General features: G+C 38.3%; 1 protein-coding gene across 2 annotated transcripts in view; it reads right to left on the minus strand.

The window, feature by feature from the left end:
• Positions 1-4985: 4985 nt before the first annotated feature.
• Positions 4986-23890, minus strand: part of LOC111153584 (protein prenyltransferase alpha subunit repeat containing 1) — a 42189-nt gene continuing 23284 nt past the window's right edge. The window contains exons 4-8 of one of the 2 annotated variants that reach the window (XM_022512710.1): positions 17534-17638; positions 15512-15725; positions 8693-8991; positions 5856-5890; positions 4986-5774 (exon numbers count right to left, since the gene is read on the minus strand). In XM_022512710.1, the coding sequence (XP_022368418.1) occupies positions 5548-5774; positions 5856-5890; positions 8693-8991; positions 15512-15725; positions 17534-17638 (880 nt within the window). In that variant the 3' untranslated portion in view covers positions 4986-5547. Of the gene's footprint in view, positions 5891-8692; positions 8992-15511; positions 15726-17533; positions 17639-23890 lie in introns of both variants that reach the window. The other variant, XM_022512709.1, reaches the window with a different exon arrangement.

Here is a 23890-nt window from a genome sequence, read left to right on the forward strand (position 1 = left end):
TCAGGGAAGCTGAAGTTTTAAGAACCAAAACAGTTGTCAGGTTGAAAACCAAGAGTAATTTTCTGAACAGTATTTCCAAAAACAGAATGATGTCACCTAAAACACCCCCAACTTCTGCCCAACGTGGAAAACAATAGATTACAGAAATCGTTTCCATAGAAGACGTGTAAGAGAACATTCATAGGGCCACAGGGACTGAAGCAGCGAGACGAACAATGAGGCAGTCACAGAGCGTCTAGGAGCTACTGCACTGGTAGTGGTTTATAAAAAATACTATCTATACTAAAGTTTTAAGAGCTATTAATATATTTAGCGTATTTTTGCCTTTTCTTTTTTTGACACTGAATATAAAATTTTGTCCTAAATTTACTAAATCTTCTACACCCTGAGGAATAACAGATTAATGAAAGAAATGCCAGGGTTAGCTTTGTGAACCATATTATTGTCCAAAAAGCACAACCTATAAAGAGCTAATATTCTTGGAAGCACGAAGTTTCATCTCCAGACTAAGCTAATGCTCTCTATTTTTTTTTGAGCAAAGAGTTTGGTTTTAAGTGTTAACATGGCCTAACAAGAATACAGATGTCCAAATTGAGAGCCAGAGGCACACCCTGCCACACACACACACACACACACACACACACACACCCCAGATCTACAACTGACACAATGTTTTTCTGTCTCCACTATAAACTATGACATATTGCTGCCATTTAGGAATATATTATTCAACAGTCCTCGGAAAAGCACTTTGGAATCTTTACCTGTATATTTTTATGAAATTACAAGTTATTTGCTATCTTGAAATCGGGAATTTCTATTTCTCCCCTCTCCATACCCAAATACAACATGCCACATTTTAAATTTCATCTTAGTATTTACTTTTTTTCCTTCAACATGGAATTTGGAAGGGAATACTTAAAGTCCTTAAATCGAGGCAAAAGATTCATTTAGAACAATCATTTGGCCTTCTTGTAGGGCACAGTGCCACTCCTTCCCTTGACCCTGGGCTGCCCAGGCTTCATGCTTATCTTTAATTACACACATGCTTACCTCTAAATACAATGCCTCCGACCCCCAAAAAGTTAGTTGCTATAGGAAAAGAATGAATTCTTCTTGGTAGGGTGCTTAAAAATGCTAACTAAGAAATACAAACCAAAGCATCCTACCTGCTCATATTAGTATCTCATGAAAGGACACAAACTCCAAGGGACCAGACCTAACAACTGGAATCAATGTAACGAATTACAATCAACTGTTTGATAAAACTTCCATCCTTTGTTTTCTACCTGAACATTAAATATAATCTTGTTCCCTCTAGAAAGAAGAAAGGCACTCAAATTAACACAGTATGTTTAGCTATTTTTTAAAAGACATAGTGTGACAAGAATTTTCTTGTCTACTACTACTACTACTACTTTCTACTACCTTCATGCCCCTGAATTTATCTATGCCTTCTTGTGCCTCCACGTACACCTCCATTCAATAGGAGCACACTGAGAGTACATGTAGGCACGGGGAGGTGGCAGCACGCCAAGTACCAGGGTCTGCATGGTTCTGTTTGAGACATTTACTCAGAAGACACAAGTTAATAATGCTGTTCAAATTTTCTAGAATATTTTAAATACTTTAAAGTTCTAAAATATAATTTTCTAGTAACAAAATAACTGTAAGCTTACAAAAAACTTTCTGCAAAAAAAAGAATATATGTTATTCCTTTTTTTAACTAAATCTTTAGTATCTTCTATAATTAAGAGGGACTAAGAGATTACACTGTTGTACAGCAAGAGGCAGTTGTACTCCTAAATTATATTTAGCCCATGCCAGATACCATATTGTGCTACAGAAAATTATTACTTTTAATTTGTTCTCAACAATATTAAAAGTTCTCCTTATATACTAAGCATGAATTGACACTACCTGAATACGTGGAAATCACACAAAGTCTACCACCATATACGCTTTCCTATCAACTGCCACAGAAAAGTCCAGGAACTTTTGTTTTCCTATCTTGTGTCACATAAGCCCTCATCTGAAGATTTAAATAGCTCTGGGTGACAACTTGTATAGGTTTTATCCTATTAACAATGAAGTCCTGAATTTAATTAGAACCGTACCACAGGAGTAAGGGATATGATTTAGAGTCTGAGCCCAGGGTTTCCAAAGAGGGAATAGAAAATGCTAAAACCTAGAAAAGAAAAAAGGGATATTAACAGGTAACTAATCCTAAAATTTTAAAAAAATGACTTATATAGGTTTAAGAAATACCTAAAAGTTCCACAATTCAAGCTGGGGAGGAGAAAAGGAGAAGCATAAAATGACTATCCAGGCACAAATACAGATCACCAAGTCTTTGAAATCAAAGAATTTCTTCAAATGCCCCAGTGTCTCTGGCTCTGTTGGCAAGATCTGTCCTCTAATATTATAAATGAACAGAAAGTAGTGTTCTTGATGCAAACGAGCTTCGTTCTGTGAATTTTTAATATATATTTAAAGTACAGTTATTTCATAATTATAGAGCTGCATTTCTTGGCTGGGATTTAATGAGCTTAAACAAGGTAGTTAAATGAAGAAAAAAATCTAAACTACCTTACTGTGTATGTAAAAGCTCACCTGAAGTATCATGAATCGAGAATCTATCATTCATTCACAATCCATTGCTCTAATCTGTTAATTTCTCAATCATAACTCATTCTATGCATTACTCATGATCAATCTTTCCCTTCGTCAAACAGTTAATCATTTATTAATTTGATAAATATTTAATGAGTCCTCACAATGTGCAAGGCACACAGTATAATGTGGGAACACCATATTAACAAAATAGGTGTACTTAAAAAAAGGTGGGATGAGGGAGGAAGGTGGTGGTGAAGGTATTTACAGATCTTATTGCTTTTGGCTTGTCGGTAGTATTCTTGATCCACAGGAAGGTACCATAGCCTACTATTCTCCCAATGGAAGTTTGATGAAATGTGTGTCAATCCAAACTATCTTTTTGACAATGACTTATTTATAAGAAAAAAAAAAAAAAAAGACTGACAAGTCCCTGAAAATAGACACACCTTTCCACTGCATAAACTCATCCAAAGAGATGTTACCACACTCCAGCTAATGAGTGTAGATGTCAACCATTTAGAGAAAAACACAACCAGATAGGGCAATACTAGGTTCTTCTGTGAATGAACACTTGAAAAATGCAAATTTTAGAAATAAAGTAGCACATAAAAGTCACAAACAGTAAATATCCTTTAGATATTTGTACTTTTACTCCCTACTCAAAACGTTATTAGGAAGACAAGAGACCAAGGTATCTTATAGGATTGCATGGCTTCATAAAGGGGTGGATTAAGGGCCTTAAAACACATGAAGACAGATCACATCAAAGGTGGAGGCTATAAAAAGGTGGGGCCGCGATCAAACTGAGCTGATGTTTTATAGGGTCTTGTCTCTACTCCTGTCCTGACACTCTCACATCAAAGCATAAGAAGCCCTAGTACTTGGGATACTCAGACTGATGTGTGGAAAAAAGGTAAACTGAGTGAGGCCAGGATTTGACAGCATGTATTTAGGGGAATGGGCTGACTCTCATGCCCTCTCTGTGTGGTCTCCCCACCATGCCCTGCAGGTGCTGAAAATCACAAACTAATGGTTTTATCCACAGAGGTCTAGGTAGACCTTGAGGTATTTGATTCAAAATATGCTTTGTCCACAAAGGGCCACAGAATTATGTTCAAAATGATAGTTATTTTCTTACCTAAATATTATGAAAACTATAAAAGGTTAATTTTGCCCCAAGAGAGAAAAGCAGGTTCTGTCTACCAAGACGCAGGCTGAACAATTTTTCTGGTGTTCTTAAGTCTTACCGGACAGTTTGCTACTCATCAAAATCATGATGCACAAAAAGAACTCATTCTTCTCCTAAACTTAAGGCAGTGTGCCTCTCTCAAGCCCAGGGTTTCCATAATAGAAGACAGGAGAGGTCTGCCTTTCCCTAGGTCTGTCCCCTCACCCTACAGGTGACCTAGTGAGGAAAAAGGAGAGCAAGCAAAGTACGGCGGTCACACTTACTTAGGCCACTAGTACATTCCGCACACATATAGGACAATAGGCAGTTTCTGTCATTAGGGGAACTTTTAGAGGGGCAGTTCATTTTAGTATTTTTTTTGTGTGTGTGTGTGTGTGTGTGTGTGTGTGTGTGTGTGTCTATGTGTGTTTAATGGGGTATGAAACTCACTGGAAAGAGGACAGAGAGTATCTTCAGTACACATCCTCAAAATAAGACAATTAAGGAAAAACATACAAAAGTGAAAGTGTCAAAACATATGGAATGGATTGGGAAAATAAAGAAAAGGATATGTGGAGAGGAAATAACAAACACAGACCATTTACATGGGGGAAAATATATTAAGAAAGTAAACATTACCAGGCCCTTTTCCCACCCTGCCTCACAGACCTGAAAAACCCAGCCCTTATTATTGAAAAGATAAGATATAGCTGTGAGGTGGCTACTTTGGTACCTCATCCCTGATAAGTTTAATATCAAAGTCTTTAAGTTGTTTTTTTTTTTTTGTTTTTTTTTTTTAAAACAAAGGTTGAAGAACTAATCTTCAAAAGCTATTCTCTCCTCTGGCATTTACCAGCAAACTTTTAACAATTACTTCATAAAAATTTTGTAGTTTAAGTATATCCTTAGGAACTTAAATTTTTAAAAAGAAAGATTTTTATGGATACATTTCCATGCATATTTTCCCCACTTTTCATGGCGAATTTAAAAGGGAAATAAGTATTAGGAACTAAAAATGACATTTCAGGTTTAAACAACAAATGATGTTTATATGGGCTAACTTGAGTGTTTTTGGCCTGTACCAAATTCGAGGTAAAAAGAATCTATCAAAACTAGTAATAAAAATAATTTCCCAGTCCTGTAATTACATAAACTCTTATAATTCATTTTTCTTTTAAAATAACCATTTTAAAATGGATTACACATTAGAAGCATGTTTTTATATAAATTCCAATACTTCTGACTTTGGTTACATTGGTCAATAACTTGAATAGAGAAAGAGAAATGATTTATATTTTCACGAATCCATCTATCTGGCCACTTGATTTTCAAAACAATAATTAGATATGAGTAATTTTGAGCTTGTATTATTCTAAAGCTGAACAACATAAATTTTTAATTAAAAACAAACAAACAAACAAAAAAACCAGCCTATGCAGCAATTGCACCGAGTGGGGTAGACGTGTCTGTGAACCAGTCAGGAGAACCAAATGAGAAGAAGCTACACGTATAGAAATATAAAGGATGAGAAGTTAAGAAAAAAAAAATTAAGACTCACTGTTTAGCAGGAAGAAACTACACAGTTATTTTATCCCCAAAGGAATGCCAGTTCTTAACAAAATAAATAAATGAAACATTTACTACGGACTTTTAGCCTAAAGATGAAGACCACATCATAGCAAACAGTTCATGCAACTATGTAAGGAAGAAAGGAAAGCAATATTGCACTAAAAGGGTGACCTTGCAGAACTAATCCACCTCTTTCACTGACTCAACGTAACCAGCCATTTCCTGTAGGCATTGGCAAACCTGGCCTGCTCTACGTTCCGGCAGGTGGACAATACTTGATCGATGAACCTATGCTCCATTTCCAGGCCCCGGGAGTCAGGAGCTGGGGTCCGCTTCAGGCGTTTGGTTTCCTGGGAATAGCCTTGCTTGCCACAGTCATTCAGCCCATCCACCTCCATGGCCTGAGGCATGTGCGGGCCTGCTGGGGGGAGGTGCAAGTCACTCAGAGTCCCCCCAGGGCTGTCTGCAGGTGACAACTGGGTCACACTGTGAGGAAACCTACCACTTAAGTGATGCTGAAGGTAGAAAATGTGCCGCCTGGGAAAGAGGAGGGGGAGAAAGGGAACACCGAGAAGAAAAATCATTATCGTGAAGTCAAGATGTTCAGGGGAGAAAAAAAACACAATAGTAATAAGTTGATAATTTCAAAACATATAGTGCTCAGTTTGCTGCCCCCCCTTAGCGACCAGAGTTACCTGGAGGCAGGGAGGAGGAACAATTACCTAAGTCTCTGCATATTTAGACCAGAGTCTTACAAGCCCAGATTACTGGACTGTTTGTGAGAAAGAATCCTACATATGACCCCAAAGGGTTTTGGGTTTTTTTTTTTTTTTTTTGACCCCAAAGGATTTTTACACCATTGACTGAGATGATGCTAATCACTTGGAATTGTTACTCTTTGTAACCACAATACAAAATGAGAAATAGGTCTTAGCCCAATTTCTGCTATTAAAAAACAAAACAGAAGCAAAAATTAACTTCACTGATATCCTAAAACAGAAGTGATTTAGGAACAAGGGGATTAAATAGCTCATCCAAAGGCTTTTAGTCCATGGCCTCTATGTTCTGTATTTTCTTTAGTAAGAACATGTATTATCTAAAAACCAACTGAACTTTTCCTAAAACCCACCACTACAGTCTCATTAAATAAATGAATGAGATTTATTTATTTATTAGGGATGTGCTGGGCTCTGAGCAAAGCATGTAAAAGGCACAGCTCTTGCACTTCCTCTAAGGAGAGCAGTTCTCCTGCCCTTAGGCTCATCCAGAATTATTTGATTTTGTTTGTTTGCTTGAAGATTTTATTTATTTGACAGAGAGAGAGACAGCGAGAGAGGGAATACAAGCAGGGGGAGCGGGAACAAACTCCCCCTGAGCAGGGAGACTGATGAGGGGCTCCATCCTAGGACCCTGAGATCATGACCTGAGCCGAGGGCAGATGCTTAACAACTGAGGAGTTATTTGTTAACAGTGAAGATCTATGTGTCTAATCTGCAAAAATTCTGACTCAGTGGGGGTGCACATCTGCTGTTCACAACTGGTAAACTACATAGATTCTAGGTTGTTCTATCTCATTATTTATATTAGCAACTCTAAGCCCTTGAAAGAGAATTCTGTTCATTTTCCCAGCATATTCTGGAGTAGACAGGGGGCATATGATTTATCCATTTTATAGAGGATAAAACTTAAAGAACAGATAAGGTGCCTCAGTGCAATGAATGAAGAGCCAGAAACTGGCCTGTATAATATAGAGGTCATCTAAACTGTCACTTCTCCCCATGCCTCACCCCAAATTTCAATTAATCTTTATAGAAGGCTTCTGCTAATAGCTATCTTTTTTTTTTTTTTTTAAAGATTTTATTTATTTATTTGACAGAGAGAGATCACAGTAGACAGAGGCAGGCAGAGAGAGAGAGAGAGAGGGAAGCAGGCTCCCTGCTGAGCAGAGAGCCCGATGCGGGACTCAATCCCAGGACCCTGGGATCATGACCCGAGCCGAAGGCAGTGGCTTAACCGGCCACCCAGGCGCCCCTGCTAATAGCTATCTCTTAACACAAATATAATTTTTAAATTTTCTCAGCCTTGCTACTGATGCACCTAAATATAGAATAGCAACAGAAATCTATTAACGCCAAAACAATATGGAAGTTAAGATCTTCTCTCTAGAAAATGTAGAGGAAGAGTGTCTTATTTTTTTTTTTTATTTTTATTTTTTTTTAAGATTTTATTTATTTATTTGACAGAGAGAAATCACAAGTAAGCAGAGAGGCAGGCAGAGAGAGAGGAGGAAGCAGGCTCCCTGCTGAGCTGAAAGCCCGATGTGGGGCTCAAACCCAGGACCTGGGATCATGACCTGAGCCGAAGGCAGCGGCTTAACCCACTGAGCCACCCAGGCGCCCCAAGAGTGTCTTATTTTTACGAGAAAAATTTTTTTCATGAAGGTGCCAAAGAGGGGAGTCTTCCATCTTCTAAATACGAGCAGCAGCTGAACGCATCTCCTCAAATAGCCTACAAGAGAGACTAGACTGGCAAAAGGGGGGCAAATCTCAGCAACTTTAAAAATATAAAAACATACAAATATTTAAAATGCCTACCTCCTGCCTGGCACAGCAAGTCCTTTGTTTATAAACAGAATCCTCTAGTCTGAAATAGAATCCATATTTATAGAGATGGAGATGCCTCAAAAAAGAATCAATCGGGGGTTCCCACACCTGGACTTCATCCCAGTATGACAGTTATTTTGAGGTCAAATGTACTCAGAACCCACATTCTGAGGTTGTTCATTTCTTTTACTGCTTCCTAATAATCCTGCCCTGTGTGTCAAGAGCTTATACTTAAGGAAACTTAATTTGCAGACTATCAATAAGCTTAACTATTCTCAAGGCCTAATCAATGGTCTACATCCGACTCTGCATCAAATTTACCTGTTAAGTTTTTTTGGTTTTTGTTTTTTTAAAGACTAGATGGCAGTGTTCCATCCCAGATAGATAGATAGATAGATAGATACAGATATCTATCTCTCTCTCTATATATATATCAGAATCTCCAAGGAGAGAGTTGAGAAACTTCTGTTCACAGTTTGGAAGTAACAGAGGCTACTCTGTTGGACAGTCAAGCTTGAATACCCCCAACCTAAACATTAGGCAGAGATCTGCATGAGGAACCTCATATTGAAGATCACGAGGAAGAAGGATGGTAGCATAAACTCCTCTGAATTCACGCAAAGCTCCACGATCAGTTACCTACCACCTGAGCAGGCAGGCGGAAGACAGAAGACCTTCTACAGCTCTCATGAACTCAAGCAGTTCCATGCAGAAAATAGATTTTCTGTCCTCTTACCTGTGACACCAAAGGGTTTCATGTCCTGGGTAGGAATCAATAAGATCAGTGCTAAATTCAACTTCTTCTTCTAGAAGACGGGGAAGATTTATCCTCGCTTCCTCTGTTGAAGCTGCTGCTTCTTCATCTTTTAGAAGAGCTGGCTCACTTCTCAAAGGGTTTTGCTCCAATACAGTACCATCTATCACAGTTTGGCTAATCAAAGACTTTAACAAAAACTGGCGGTAGTGAAATCCACTGTGGTCTGAAACATGCATGGATGCCCAGTGTTTAGTAGAAGAGAGTTCATCAAGAAGAATCTTGTAGGAAGAAAAAAGGGAAGTGAGAAGAGGAACTGCTAAAGGAATTTCTCCATTAATGCTTCCCATTTCTCTTTGATTTGTTCCTTGTATTTTTTGGTAACATTGTTTCTATCAATACTTTGTATACAATGTCCAACACAGTGGTATCAGTCAGTGTAAGCTCAGTAAAGGCTAGTTTCCCCTTTCCCTAATAAAGTTGTAAGACGTGTGCGTGTATATACACACACACACAGACATACACAATTTAAGGACTTATTTTTCATTCTTTCTCTGGACCTTGATCAATCACATTCTGATTGGCACATACATAGAAAAACTATTCTAAAATAATGATGAACATTAGGGTGTTTATTTACAAGAATGCTGATGTTGAGAGAAAATATAAACTCAAAGGTTACTTTGATGAACTTTAATATTTAATGAACATTACAATATCTAACTTATTATTTGTCAAACAACTGATTCATTGTATTATTTGTTCTTCACTGTAAGTGCCATGAGGGCAGAGACGGTCAGTTTTGTTCACTATTAACTCTAAGGGCTTAGTACAAAAAATATGATGCATTAGTAACAGGAATTTTCAAGAGCGCATGATTTTCACTATTCATCTCAAACTCAATTAACATCAATGATAAATGATTTTTTTTTTTTAAGTAGAGGAGACAAAATTCAGCAGTGAATTAAGTCTTTGTATTATCAATCCTGCAAACTAAGCAACTTCAAATGGAATAATTAAAAAGAAAAGCAGCAGTTATGAAAAAATAAATTATCTGGCAGTGTCTTGGACAAGCAGCAAATGCAAATGGATTCTGATCAGCAAAAGCTATATTGAGGGCCTCCCACATGCCATTAGAGGACTTTCAGACCAGTTAAGTAAAAAAGACATATACTTGCCAGCAGTGAATAATACAGACAGCACAAAGCCCAAGTGCTCCTCCTCTATCTGCTTTTCAAGGGTCCCACGCAAATGCCTTCTCTCATACCGAGAGTCCTCTCCATTCCTCACGGTTCCTTTCTTCCCTAGAAGAAATCTCTCCCTCTCCTGAACCTCCATGGTTCCTGTGTGCTCTACTATACATATAGAATGTCTGCACATCTTTTCATCCCCACTAAATTCTGTAAGTTGTTGAAGATATTTATTCATTCCTAATTAATGCTTCCAACATTCTATACTCAATGGCATCAGAGTGAACACATAAGTATTTTATGAATGAATCAACGATTGAACTGAACAATTTGATGAATTAAGTGACTAGTAGAGAGGAACAAGATTACTCCCAGCAAAGGACAGTTGATATATATCAGGGAAATGCTTTAAGCCTCTCCTTTAAATTCTAATGAGTTTATTCAAAGCCAAATAGGTTTGTTCCAGAGCTGGTGAATCTCTGAGAAATGGCAAACAAGACTGTTCATCTGGTGAGCAAAACAGCACCAGATAAACTTCCACCTTAGAAAAATATATACTAACCCTGAGGTTATTACATCTTTGAAGAATTAACCTGCAGGATATTTAGGCAGTAATACATCAGCTTTTTAATTCTGGTTTGGTAGGGTTTCTTAATACAGATTGAAAAGAGTACAAAACTGTTTCAAAGGAATTTACGTAACATGAAAAACTTTTAGATTATTTCTTATTGCGCGTTTCTATATGTAAAATTTTCAATTATTTTAATTTCGAGACAAAATAATAGCACATATATGATAAATTTTCAACAATATAAATGTAATTCCTTTAAAAATTTTTCTCAGACTTTTTAAGAGAAAAATTCACTATATTCTTTGCCCTTCCTATATTTAAGAGGCATACTAAATGAGAAAAGAAACTTCAACAGGAATTTTGGGGCATTTTTTTTACTAAAATCAAAAGGCGCAGAGATATAAACAATATTTTTTCCCAACATTTTCTTAGCTATTCTTGAAGTTTTATTCTTCCTAATGTACTTTAGAACCAGTTTTTGAAGTTGAAAAATAAACTGGTGGTTTTCAGTATATATACAGACTTGTGCAGCCATCACTGCTGTCTCTTTTCAGAACATTTTCATCACCTCCCAAATTCCTATTAGGAGGGTCCTATTCCTATTAAGGGTCCTCTAAATCTCCATTCCCTTCAGCCACTAATGTGCTCTGCCTATTCTGAATGTCATATAAATGAAATTATAGAAGATGGGCATTCTGAACCTGGCTTCTTGCCATCAGCATGTTTTTAAGGTTCATCCACATATCAGGACTTTGTTCCTTTTTATGACTGAATAACATCCCATTGTAAGGATATACCACACTGCATTTATCTACTCCTCAGATATTGGACGTTTGAGTTGTTACTTGTTTTGGCTATTATAAATTATGCTGCTACAAACACTGCTGTAACGAGTTTTCCATTCTGTGGGATATATACCTGAGAGTAGAACTGCAAGGTCATAGGTGGTAATTCTAGTTTTAATTTTTTGAGGAAATGCCAAACCGCTTTCCACAGCGGCTGCATCATTTCACATTCCTACCAGCATGTATAAGGGTCCCAGTTTCTCCACAACCTTGTCAGCACTTTTAACTTGTTTTTGTTTCAGCCATCCTACTTGGTATGAAATGATATCTCACTGTGGTTCTGATTTGCATTTCCCTGATGGCTAATGATGCTGAACATCTTTTCATGTCTTTACTGGCCATCTGTATGTCTTTTTTTACAGAAATGGCCCTATGTGCTTTCTCAGGTGACATACCATTATCAACTTTTAATTGGCTAGTAGTAATAAATTCTGTTCAACTTTTGAGTTTTTCCTCTCACCCCACCCTCACAAATGAGGCTATTTTAAAATTTACTTAAATAAATATCTACCTAAAACACACACTCACCACAGAAAATAAAAAACTCGTAATTTCATCCTCTAGCACTGTTCACAATTCTTTATTCTCTCTCTCTCTCTCTTTTTTTTTTACTAGAAAATGAATACGTGTATGTATTATGGAAACACAAGCCAATATATCTGTAATAGCACTGTGTGTGTGTATATATGTTAAGCAGTTACAATATGCCAAGCACTGCTCCAAACACTAAGATCTCATTCAAAGCTAATAATATATTAAAAAATTATATTAGGGCCATCTCATATTTAGTTTTAAAGATTCTTATCCTATACTGAACTTTTTCATTATTTTATTTTTTTAAAATTTTATTTATTTATTTGACAGACAGAGATCACAAGTAGGCAGAGAGGCAGGCAGAGAGAAAGGAGGAAGTAGGCTCCCTACTGAGCAGAGAGCCCGATTCGGGGCTCGATCCCAGGACCCTGAGATCATGACCTGAGCCGAAGGCAGAGGCTTTAACTCACTGAGCCACCCAGGCGCCCCTGAACTTTTTCTTTAAATACTCTTCCAAAATATAATTTTTAGTAATAATAAAATATTCCAATATGTGGTGAACTGCAATGTAACTGATCTGTTATTATTGGAGGGTTAGACTGGTTCTACCTTTCCACTATTATAACTAGCATTTCTATATATCAAACTTTCATATTTAATAGCCTGTGTTTATTGAACACTTAGTACGAGCACTTCTGGTGGCCACTTTACGTGGATTTCCCATTTAATTCACATCACTCAGTAAGGTAGGAATTTTCACCTGTCCCATTTTACTGATGAAGAAACTAAAGTTAGTGAGGTTAAGAAATTTCTCCAAGGCCACAAACCAAAATGGTGGTATAGTCAGGATTCAAATTAGGTCTGTCTGACCAATGAGTGGAGCCTTTAATTACTACACCACCATACACCGGTATTTCTTTAGGATGAATTCCCATAAGCAGAAATCCTAGATGAGAAAGAACACAACTTTTTTTGTAGAGTCAGATAAATGCTGCCATTCTGTCCTTCAGTAAGATCCCACCAATTTCTATGATGCTTGCTTTCATAGCCTTATCAATGCTGTATACCAGCACTTTAAAAAAAATTTTCTTGGGGGGTGCCTGGGTGGCTCAGTCAGTTCAATATCTGCCTTAGGCTAAGGTCATGACCTTGGGGTCCTGGGATTGAGCCCCACATCATGCTCTCTGCTCAGTGGGGAGTCTGCTTCTCCCCCTCTCTCTGCCCCTTCCCCCAGCTTGTGCTGTCTCTTTCTCAAATAAATAAAATCTTAAAAAAAAAAAATCGTTTAAAATTTCCCAAGTAAAAAGATGACAGCTCATTTTATATGTACTTTTTTTTTTTAAAGATTTTATTTATTTATTTGACAGAGAGAGATCACAAGTAGACAGAGAGGCAGGCAGAGAGAGAGAGAGAGAGAGAGAGAGGGAAGCAGGCTCCCTGCCGAGCAGAGAGCCCGATGCGGGACTCGATCCCAGGACCCTGAGATCATGACCTGAGCTGAAGGCAGCGGCTTAACCCACTGAGCCACCCAGGCGCCCCTTTATATGTACTTTTAAGCTGCTTTAGACCAGTGGTACTTCTGTGATGACTGCCTCTAACAGACAAAGCACAGGAGGGCATGATCTCCTAGCGGGGCCCAGTGGCTTCTAAGAACAGAAAGAGGATTGTGCAAATTCAGCATTCTTCACTGAGACAGCTGCAGTGGCAGGGGGAAAGGAAGAGTATGGAGCTCAACCAAGGGCAGGGCATAGCCGGTGGACAACATGTGAGCCTAGCAGTGGACTCAGGCCGCTGAATCAACACACCACTAATGAGTTGTCATCTTCAATATCAGATAGCCTCAAAAAAACAAGAATTTCACTTTACCCCCGTGTTCTTGATTTTAAGGGAATGCCACTTTAAAGGGTCCACATCAAGGCAGGCAGGTCTCCAAAGACCGTTCAGCTCACCTGGACTCTGCCTTTCTCTTTATACTCAGTCCCCATGCACCTTCCCAGCCCCTACACACTATCAAGTTGTGGAGTTGAGATGACCAGACTCCGTAAGAACTCCCCTATCTCCCACATCCCGCCAGATGACTTGAACTTGTTCCTCCGGACTCCTGACAATGTAGCAGCCTTCCTTCTGGCAGCTGTTTCCAATGAGCCCAGCCTAGATGAGAAGCCATTTCTGTGCTCCCACTGTCCCCCGTGCTTCCCTCAGCTCCTGCGAGGGTCAAACTGCTTTGTGAGTGCTGGTATCCACTTCCTCAACTAGATTTTCAATTTGTTGAGAGCAATCTCGCTGTCATTATGCCACACCCAGCATATAAGGCATTGTCTGGGAATGAAAGAGTTTCAGTACTTTTTCATGAATAAATTACATTGAGTTGATCAAGCAAACTGGGAGTCAGTTTCACCTAAACCTTCTATCTGTGAGGAACAGAGAAAGGAACTAAAATACAGTAAGCCTCTATTAGGTGCCCAGTACTTTACACACATGAACTCAAATTGTCAGAATAATCCACTGAGGCAGGCAGTGGAGCTGGTATTTCACAGATGAAACATGAAAGCCTTACTTTTCACACATAGCTAGTAAGGCCAAAATGTGAAGCCAGGTCAGTAGGATTCTGTCTTTGCTCTTTCCACTCCTTTAAGGGGCCTCCCCTCCTGAAACACACAACTGGGGGGAAGGGCTACTCTTCCAGAACCGTTGGCTTAAAATTCCCCAGAAATGAAAACTCTTATTTACACTGGAGGAATCTCTGGCTAGGACACAGAGTGGGGAGAGGGGGATGAAGGAAGGGGCTGGTGAACGAAAGGAGAGAATGTTTCCTAGTTAATCTGAAAGTACCACTTGAGGTATTCTGGCCCCTTTAAGTCGTCTCAAGCCTGAGAAGCTCTCAGAGCAGGGCCCTACATTCTTACGGCACTGAAACGTAAGAAGTGAAGAAAAATATAGAGAAGCTATAGTACGTAAGAAGGAGAAAAGGATACCTGGTTCTTGTCCTGATGAATAGTAAGTGACGCAACTGTGGCTAAGTCTAAGCCATTAACATTCTCTGGAAACTTTGATCTCCTCATTTCTAAACTGAAGGGTCTAGGCTATGATAGCTTCCAACTCAGCTCTGTCTCCAGATAACCCCCTGAGCCCCGTGAAAAATACTGATCTTAAATCCTACCCTCTCCCCAATTTAGTAGGCCTGGGGTGGGACTCAGAAATCCTAATGGAATTTATAGACTTGGGCAAGTTTGGGAACAGCAGGTGAGGTCTCTTCCCTCCCCAGGAGAGGAGATGGTGAGAAGGCAGCCAGCTGATTCAGCACATTAAGTCACACAAGCAGAGACCACTAAGAAAGAGCAATTCCAGCGCTATAAGGCCTAATAATCCCTTCCTGTTTCAGAGCAAAAGGAATTATGCTCAGTCTTCTTACTGCTTAAACTTGTCCTCATTCTACCAATATACTAACCCCAAGAGTGCCAGAAACTGCACTGGTAAGAAATGCAAACTTTTTAAATTGCCGGGGTTTCCTTGGAGGGATCAGTTGCTAGATCCTTCCCACGCTGCTAGGTCATTAGTTCCTCTACTTTCCTCCTTAAAAGCTCTTCTGAGGAGGAACTACTATCAGAATATTTAAAGGGCACACAGGGAATGTGGCTCGGGAGATGAAGAACAGCCTTACCTTCACGTCTAGCTTGGCCAGGTGCTGGAGAACCCAGATGCGATGGGACCAGGCATTGTAGTTGCTCGGGTATCTGCCTGCTGCTTCGCCACAGACTTCCATCTCTTCTTGGATCAGTCTCTGTGTCCTTTCTGCAGGAACTGTTCCCAAGTTTCCTTTCGTCACAAAGGAAGGCAAGGAGGTTTCCTGAATGAGCTGTTGTAGCACCCATCGCCTGTGAAGGTACATGTGGGAATGAAAATGAGGAAAGAACATAAACCGGAGAGGTGCAAAACAATGCAAAATGCAAAACAGTGCAAAACAATCCCTGTCCATGAGCCCAATTTTGGGGGAGTGGGATTATTCTGTTGTTTTTGTTTTTAAAGATGTAATTAACTTCGGCAGCATGGACGGGGAGGAGGGGGAAGAAAGGACAAAGAGGAAAGAGAAACCTTTCTAGAACATTAAAATTTGTCAGAAAGAGAATGCCTCAACTCCAATATAACAACTCAGTTTGAGTTGAACTGGAGTTCAAATAGAACTCCACGTGGCCAGAAAATGCAAAGACAAGGTGCGAATGTGGAGGGGGACTGCGTGGTGGAGGGGATATTAAGTAATGGCTGGTAAATACCAGAGGAGGAGTCACAGTTCACATCTTTAATTACACTTGCACGCCTCACCCTATGTGTATTTGCCGCAAACAAGAAGCTGCATTGTGACTGCTTTCATTAAGCAGGATTTCTATGTTACAGCATAGAATCTGGGAGGACACAGATACAATATAATTAGTTACAACTATGAGGAGGTTTTAAAATGTCTTTATCCACAAATATTCCCTTGTCTAAGATTTTCATTAGCACACTTATTTAAATGAAAAGCATTAAAAAAGCATCTCTGGCCACTTAACGTGCTTAGTTTTTACAAGTATTTTCTCGAGCATTCTTTTAGATTAAAAATTTCCAACCCGGAAGTTACTAGAAATTGAGTAAGAAAACTCATTTTGTCATTTTCAAATAGAAGTTTTTTTTACTTAACTTATAAAACAAAAGCTTGCTTTATATAAAATATTAGACAAGCCTAGAAATTGGTGAATGCATATTCAACACTGCCCTCCCCAGCCACCGCTCCTTTCCAGACCTCCACACACACAACCACAGGCCTCTTTGAAGTGCTATCCCAATTCCTACTAAGAAAAAACAACCAGCATGGAAGCAGCTGATCTGCAGTGCTAGCCAAAGGCAAGATCATAGTGAAGATACCTCAAACTGACTAAAATCCTAAAAATGCTCAGGATTTAAGAAAAGTTGTAAGCGGCTTAGTAAACCGAAAACAGATTTCTTTGAAGAATTTCCCCGCTGACCCCAGGAAGCCAGCCCACACCATCTCATTTAGTCAAAACTGAGTAGTTCCACAGAGTCCAAGAGGAATGCGCTCCAGAGAGCCAGGGTGGCGAGGAGACTTTTCACGTGCACTGGGGCTGACTCAGGCCTTTACGCTAAAAATATTCTCTGCATTTACAGTCTTAGCAACTTCAGCGCTGCCTCTACACCACTCACCTCAGCCGCCCTTATTTTCCTTATTTTGTTAATTTTAATAACCACAGCCATCACCACAACCATCCATACCAGAAACATATCTGCATGAATTATAAAACCCAAGTTCCTCATTATAGTTGACCATCTCAATGCCATTTCTATGACTGCTCAGATAGTTCATAATGAACAGTAACAGCTAAAATTCGCTGAGCATTTAGTATGTGCCCGGCACTGTGGTAGTGTTAATATACATTATTTCATGGAAAGCCAACCATTAACTCTGAAATAGGTGTAATTATTATTTCCACTTTATGAATGAGAAAACTGAGGCTTGAAGAGCTTAAATCATTTCTGACAGTCACACAGGGAGCACGTGATGGCATCTGGAGCTGGAAAGGAGTTAACTTGAGTTTAGAATTCACACTCTGAACCCGTATGTGACTCTGCTTGACACGTGTTTCTCCAGCAATTCTGAACCCTCGAGACCTACGGTGTAAAGTAACCACACCTGTGAATCCATGTTTCTGGACTCTTTGGAAATTTAGTTAAGGCCAGTTTTCCCAGATGCAAGTCCTTAATTGGATTTAAAGTGCCAGAGAGGATGAGCTCTTTTCTGTAAAAGAAAAATGAAAAGAACCATTACTCTACCTTTCCATCCAAACATACTGCATGGCTATTAACATAACCTCACTGGGAAGAAAATAAGAAAACAAGAAACTCATTAAGTATCACACACAGTAATCAGAATATATTTTTGTAATCTCACAGTAACAGGATTCATAAGCAGAAACAGAAGCTCTTAAATCGACAGCGGAACTTTAGTTAACCTATTTGGGAAAGGGCAAAGAGGTTTTCTGGCTATTTCATTTCCAAAACTTACAAGGCTGGACATCAGTATCTGTAAGGCAGATCCAACACTGGTCAAGAATTGTTCTAGCTTCCTAAGCTAAGTTCATTACCAAAAATACATAAAGAGCAACACACAGCATGATTAAGGTGTAAGGAAAAAATCATTCATTAATCACTATCTTAACAAAATTACTATTTTTATTTTTTAATTTTCCCTCTGTCTTTCCTCATATACATATACATTTTACCATATAATTTTCTATTCTGCTTTATAGCTTAAAGAATTATTCCATGGTTCTACATAATCTTTAAAGCAAACATTTAAATCAAATAGTTTTCATTGAGTGGCTATGCTATTTTTCCTCTTTGGTTATAGACATTTAGGTTGCTTCTAAGTTTTTACTTTCCTGAAATAGAAATTTGTGCTTAAGATGTCTTTCATTTCTGCTACTACTTAGGGTACGTTCCCAAAGATATTATTACCAGGTAAACTGCCTGCACGGCCCTTGATACACGAGACCATTCCTTTTTGAAATACAAATACAAGTAAGAGCAATGTGAGGTTTTTGTTGTCATTTTAAAAGTGTTCAAAGCTCCCATGCAGTTATAAAGAATGTCATGCAAGAGCTCTCCACCTGTTATTTCTCAAGTAAATACAATTTAAGTTTTGATTTAACTTCTCAAATAAGTTGATAATAAGCTCTGATATTACTGATTATACTCCTAATTAATTTTCAGTGTATCTATTATAATGAAATTAGATCATTTACTAGAATTTGTTCATCTTAAAAAGTCCTACCTGTGGTAGGGTTGATAATTCATTTATTTTAGAGAACTTTAATCCCAAGAAGACGAGAGCCCAGATCACATACCTCACCTACTTAGATGAACTTAGCTCCTAATGACCACTATACATTTTCTTTCCAACAGCAATGTGCTATTTCTAACATTTATTTGATAAGGAAAATAACTTCCTTCTTAGTGAAAATACTGAACAGTGATGACAAATGTTTTTATTTTACAATCATTTTAGGTTAGGCACTTCACTCCAGGATATAATTTCAAGTGATACTAAGAAGGTTTATGGATACTTTAACAAATGGGTTTATTGACTATTTTTCTTTCAATGTACAGGAAGTCTGTGTGGCATTGAAAGGGTATTTAATGCAGCAGCCAGTTACTTTTGCAGTTCTGCAACCTTTTTCTTCTGAAATCAGTAAGGTCTCATTATACAGTAAGTCAGGATACCTATAGTGTAAAAAGGGGGAAAATATTATTCTATATAATTGTATTTATAATTCTTTGTACTTCAGTGTTTCTCAAAGTAGGTCCTTAACTGCAACATCACCATCACTTGGGACTTGTAAGAAATACGTATCTCAGGCCGCAGCCCAGACCCGGTGAATCAGAAACTAGTGACAAAGCAAGGTGTTTGAACAAGCACTCCAGGTGATGCACACCAAAGTTTAAAAACCGCTATGGTGTGGAATTTGCCACATTAAGCCTAATTTCCATTTATTAAATTAAAAACCTCTCCTTATTACAACTATCTATACTCCCATCTATATGTATGGGGAAATAGTCCAAATTTTCTTCAGTAAAGACGAGTCACTTTATACCTGAATCTTTAAAAAGTTTCTTAAATTAGGGTTCCTTAAAAAAAAAAAATAAAAAGAAGATTTTATTTATTCATTTTGAGAGACAGAAAGAAAGCCAGCAGGGGAGGAGCAGAGGGACAGAGAGAATCTCAACCGGACTCCATGCTGTGCGCGGAGACTGACGTAGGGCTCCATCTCAGAATCCTGAGCCCATGACCAGAGCCGAAATGAAGAGTCAGACACTCAACCCACTGAGTCACCCAGATGCCCCTGTGGGTGCTCTATTAATTTATTTTGCACAAAATATTTGGGAAGATATCTTAGCCTAAAAGAACGCCAATCAATGGTATATGTGGATGCTTAAAAAGATCACCTGATAGAATAATAAAAAAGGAAGCAGAATTTAAATATCAATTCAATAAACATTCCTGGCCACAGGACTCAACACTGTAGGCATTGAATATTATCAAAAAATTCTTAAAAATAATCTTTTTTTTTTTTTCAAAGATTTTATTTATTTATTTGTCAGAGAGAGAGAGAGAGGGAGAGAGAGCAAGCACAGGCAGACAGAATGGCAGGCAGAGGCAGAGGGAGAAGCAGGCTCCCTGATGAGCAAGGAGCCCGATGTGGGACTCGATCCCAGGACGCTGGGATCATGACCTGAGCCGAAGGCAGCTGCTTAACCAACTGAGCCACCCAGGCGTCCCATCTTTTTTTTTTTTTTAAAGAGTTTATCTATTTCTTTGAGAGAGAGAGAGAGAACAAGCACAAGAGGAATGAGGGCGCAGAGGGAGAAGCAGACTTCCTGCTGAGCAGGGAGCCAGATGCTGGGCTCAATCCCAGGGGCTCTGGAATCGTGACCTGAGTTGAAGGCAGACATTTAACCAATTGAGCCACCCAGGCGTCCCATAAACAAAATTTTTAAAGATGACTTAAAAAAGGAATATAGTAAATGATTACATTATAGCCAGCACTTAACCAAGAGATATAATAAAAGAAAATCAAGTGCTCGAATACATTCAGTAGGGATCTATCTTGAGAAAAATTTCAGTCCCACATGGGTTCAAAAAGTGCTCTACGTATCTCAAACAAGCTATACATGTAAACATTATGTGCTCTGGAAAATGTCTGGATAAGTTGGAAAAAAAATAACTCTTGTGATGACAAAGTCACTGATGTCAATAAGCCATGTGAGACATCGGAATTAAATTGTTTAATGAAATTTGAGTAGGAAAATGACAAATTAATAAATTCAAATACTTCATTTAGCGAGTTATTTTAAAGGTATCTAACTAAATTTAAGAAGTAAATAACATATTAAGATATTTGCTTATTTCATGCACATATCTTTAAGTTTACATATTGATATTAGCCTAAAATAATTTTTTTGGACTTTCTTTACTGAGGAAATGGAGTACTGCCTTCAATTTGAGGTGGCTTTATTTTCAGGCATATTGACTAAGCTGGGCTTTGAGATTCATCCTTAAAGCCTTAGGTGATCCACTGTAAACAGGAGGAAGGAATAAAACAAAGGTCAAATAAATGTGGGCGAGAAGTATACAGGTAAGGAAAAGGCCACGTGTGTTGTGTTGTAAAGAGGAGGGGTTGGTAAGGAACAGGCAACGCTGTATGTGCAATCCTGTGCGATATTACGGGAGGGGTTTTCTAGCTCTACAAAGTTCTTCTTACTATTTTTTTTTTAAAGATTTTATTCATTTGTCAGAGAGAGAGAGCACATGAGCAGGGGGAGCGGCAGGAGGAGGTAGAAGCAGGCTCCCCGCCGAGCAAGGAGCCCCACGTGGGGCTCATGGGATCATGACCTGAGCCAAAGGTAGATGCTTAACCAACTGAACCACCCAGGCATCCCTGGTTTATCTTATTTTTTAAAGTTTTTGTGTCTTCTCTCTATCTCGAGGTATTAATTATGGTTTCCCTCTGCTGTCACTTGATTTAAAACCTATAGGAAACCAGTGGTTATGTGTATCTGTCCATGGCAAAATCTCCACTGGCTAGCTCAGTACTTGGCACACAGTATAACGGAATAAACAAATGCCATCTTTTCCCCATGCATCTTTAGTTATTCTGTCTGAAATAACAGTAATGATAATAGTAAGAGTCATACTCCTAAAAATCACCACTTACTGAACACTTCTGAATCAGGCACTGTGTTAAGTGATCTACATACATTATCTAAATTAATCCTCAAAACAATCCTGTATTAAGTTGAAATATAGGAAATTGCCAATACTCGATTTTTTTTTGTTTTTTGTTTGTTTCTTTAAATAAACTTTTGGGGTATCTGGCTGGCTCAGTTGATAGAGCACGAGACTCTTGATCTCATGTAAGTTTGAGCTCCACGTTGGGTATCGAGACTACTTAAGAAAATAAACAAAATCTTAAAGTTTTAATCTGGGAATTGTTTTAAATTCACACAAAGGTTGTAAGGATAGTACAGAGAACTCTTGCATATGTTGTACCCAGCTTCCCTTATTAGTAATACATTATTATGGTACATTTGTCACAACTGATGAATCATACCTGTAAATTACTATTGGAAGTCCATACTTTATTCAGAATTCCTTACTTTTTACCACATGTCTTTCTTCTAGTCCAGCATCCTATCTGGAATATCACATTATATTTGGTTATGTCTCCATAGACTCCTCAGAGCCAGTTTTTATGAGTACTAACGAGGTATTTTATTATGTTTTTCTTATGGTTAGATAACTATTTTGAGGAGGAAGAGATCACAAAAGGTAAGTGCCATCTTTATCACATCACAGTCAGGGGCACAAAATACCAGCATGACTTGTCACGGCTGACAGTGACCTTGATTACCTGGCTAAGATGGTCCGTGTCCGGTTTCTCCACTGTACTTTTTGGAAGAAGTTACACTTAAGGAGGAAGGTCCTCGAAGGCGGCTGCCTAGATAAATTATTTGGAATCCTTCTATATGAGAGATTTGTCTGTTGTCTACTATTTGTCAGTTATGTCAGTATGAACATCCATTTTATACTTTAGGGTACAACCCAATTTTATGTTATTTTATTGCTCAAATTGTTCCAGCTTTGGCCACTAGAAGCCTTTGACATATTTCCATCATTTTGTTTTTTGAGCACTTCCTTACTGTCTGGCTCTTCGAGATGTTCCAGACAAACCTTAGAGATTTCCTGCCTTGGTCCTAGAATCAGACATTTCTTCACAAAGCCTGTTTCCTTTTATTAAAGAATGGTGTAAGACACCGGGATCTGGATGCTTAGGTTGAACTATTTTTGTTTTATAAAAAAACAATTTCACATGGCACAACATAGTATTACCTCAGTTTTACCGATGAGAAAACTGAAGCTGGAGGAGAATTAGTAACTTATACTGAAGATCTATGGATTCAAAGTGCCAGAACCAGACATCAAATCCGCATAAAATAAAGTCACCAATTTTAACAGGCTATGAGTAAAGGACATGATCACTGAAGCTTGGTGTTAGCTATTTTAGTTACTCAAAGAGGTTTTGCTTACTCTATGTTCATAGACTGATGGAAAAAATAGGACACTGTTATGTAGTCCAGCCCTTTCATGGAATAATACATTGAATTTCAAAGTAAAAAAAGGACCATTTTTTTCTTTCTTTTTTTTTTTTTAAAGATTTTATTTATTTATTTGTGAGAGAGAGAGAGAGAGCACAAGCAGGCAGAGTGGCAGGCAGAGGCAGAGAGAGAAGCAGGTTCCCTGCTGAGCAAGGAGCCCGATGCAGGACTCAATCCCAGGACCCTGGGATCATGACCCAAGTCGAAGGCAGTGGCTTAACTCACGGAGCCACCCAGGCGTCCCAAAAAAGACGATTTTTTTTCTATAGCCACGTAGATTTTTAAAAGTATATCCATCACTCACTATAATTACAGGAAATCAGTTCAAAAACCCATTCTTGCAACTGTTTTTTCCCCTAAGACCAAAATACCTATAAAATGAACAACTGATGTATTAATACTATCTTTAGCAGTTTATAAAAATACAGTCAAGATAACTGAATGTTTCCCAGTTACTGCAGAAGAAAAATACCAAAAATTAAACATAAAGTGTTGAGTATTTGATTTGCAAGAGACCTTATAAGATTAGACCGATTTACTTCCAAAGCTGGTGGTTTTTGCATAAAATGTACTCCTGATTCTATGTCTTCATGTTAATTAGTTTTACTAATACAAATTAAAACTTACTAGAATACCTAGCCACAATGGATCCTTTTAAAATCAAGGTTTCCTATTTATTCATCTAGCACAAAACTTTATTAATCATCTTATTAGAATAATTTTCAAAATCAACTGCTGTGAATATCACTGAAGTTAGATTTATGGAGCAATTTTCCCTTTCCACAACCAAACCACAAAAAAAATAAAAAAGAAAAACCAGTTTGAAAGGAATCAT

The sequence above is a fragment of the Enhydra lutris genome, unplaced genomic scaffold, assembly GCF_002288905.1.
Source record: "Enhydra lutris kenyoni isolate GAN:26980312 unplaced genomic scaffold, ASM228890v2 scaffoldscaffold33, whole genome shotgun sequence".
Classification (NCBI taxonomy): Eukaryota; Metazoa; Chordata; class Mammalia; order Carnivora; family Mustelidae; genus Enhydra; species Enhydra lutris.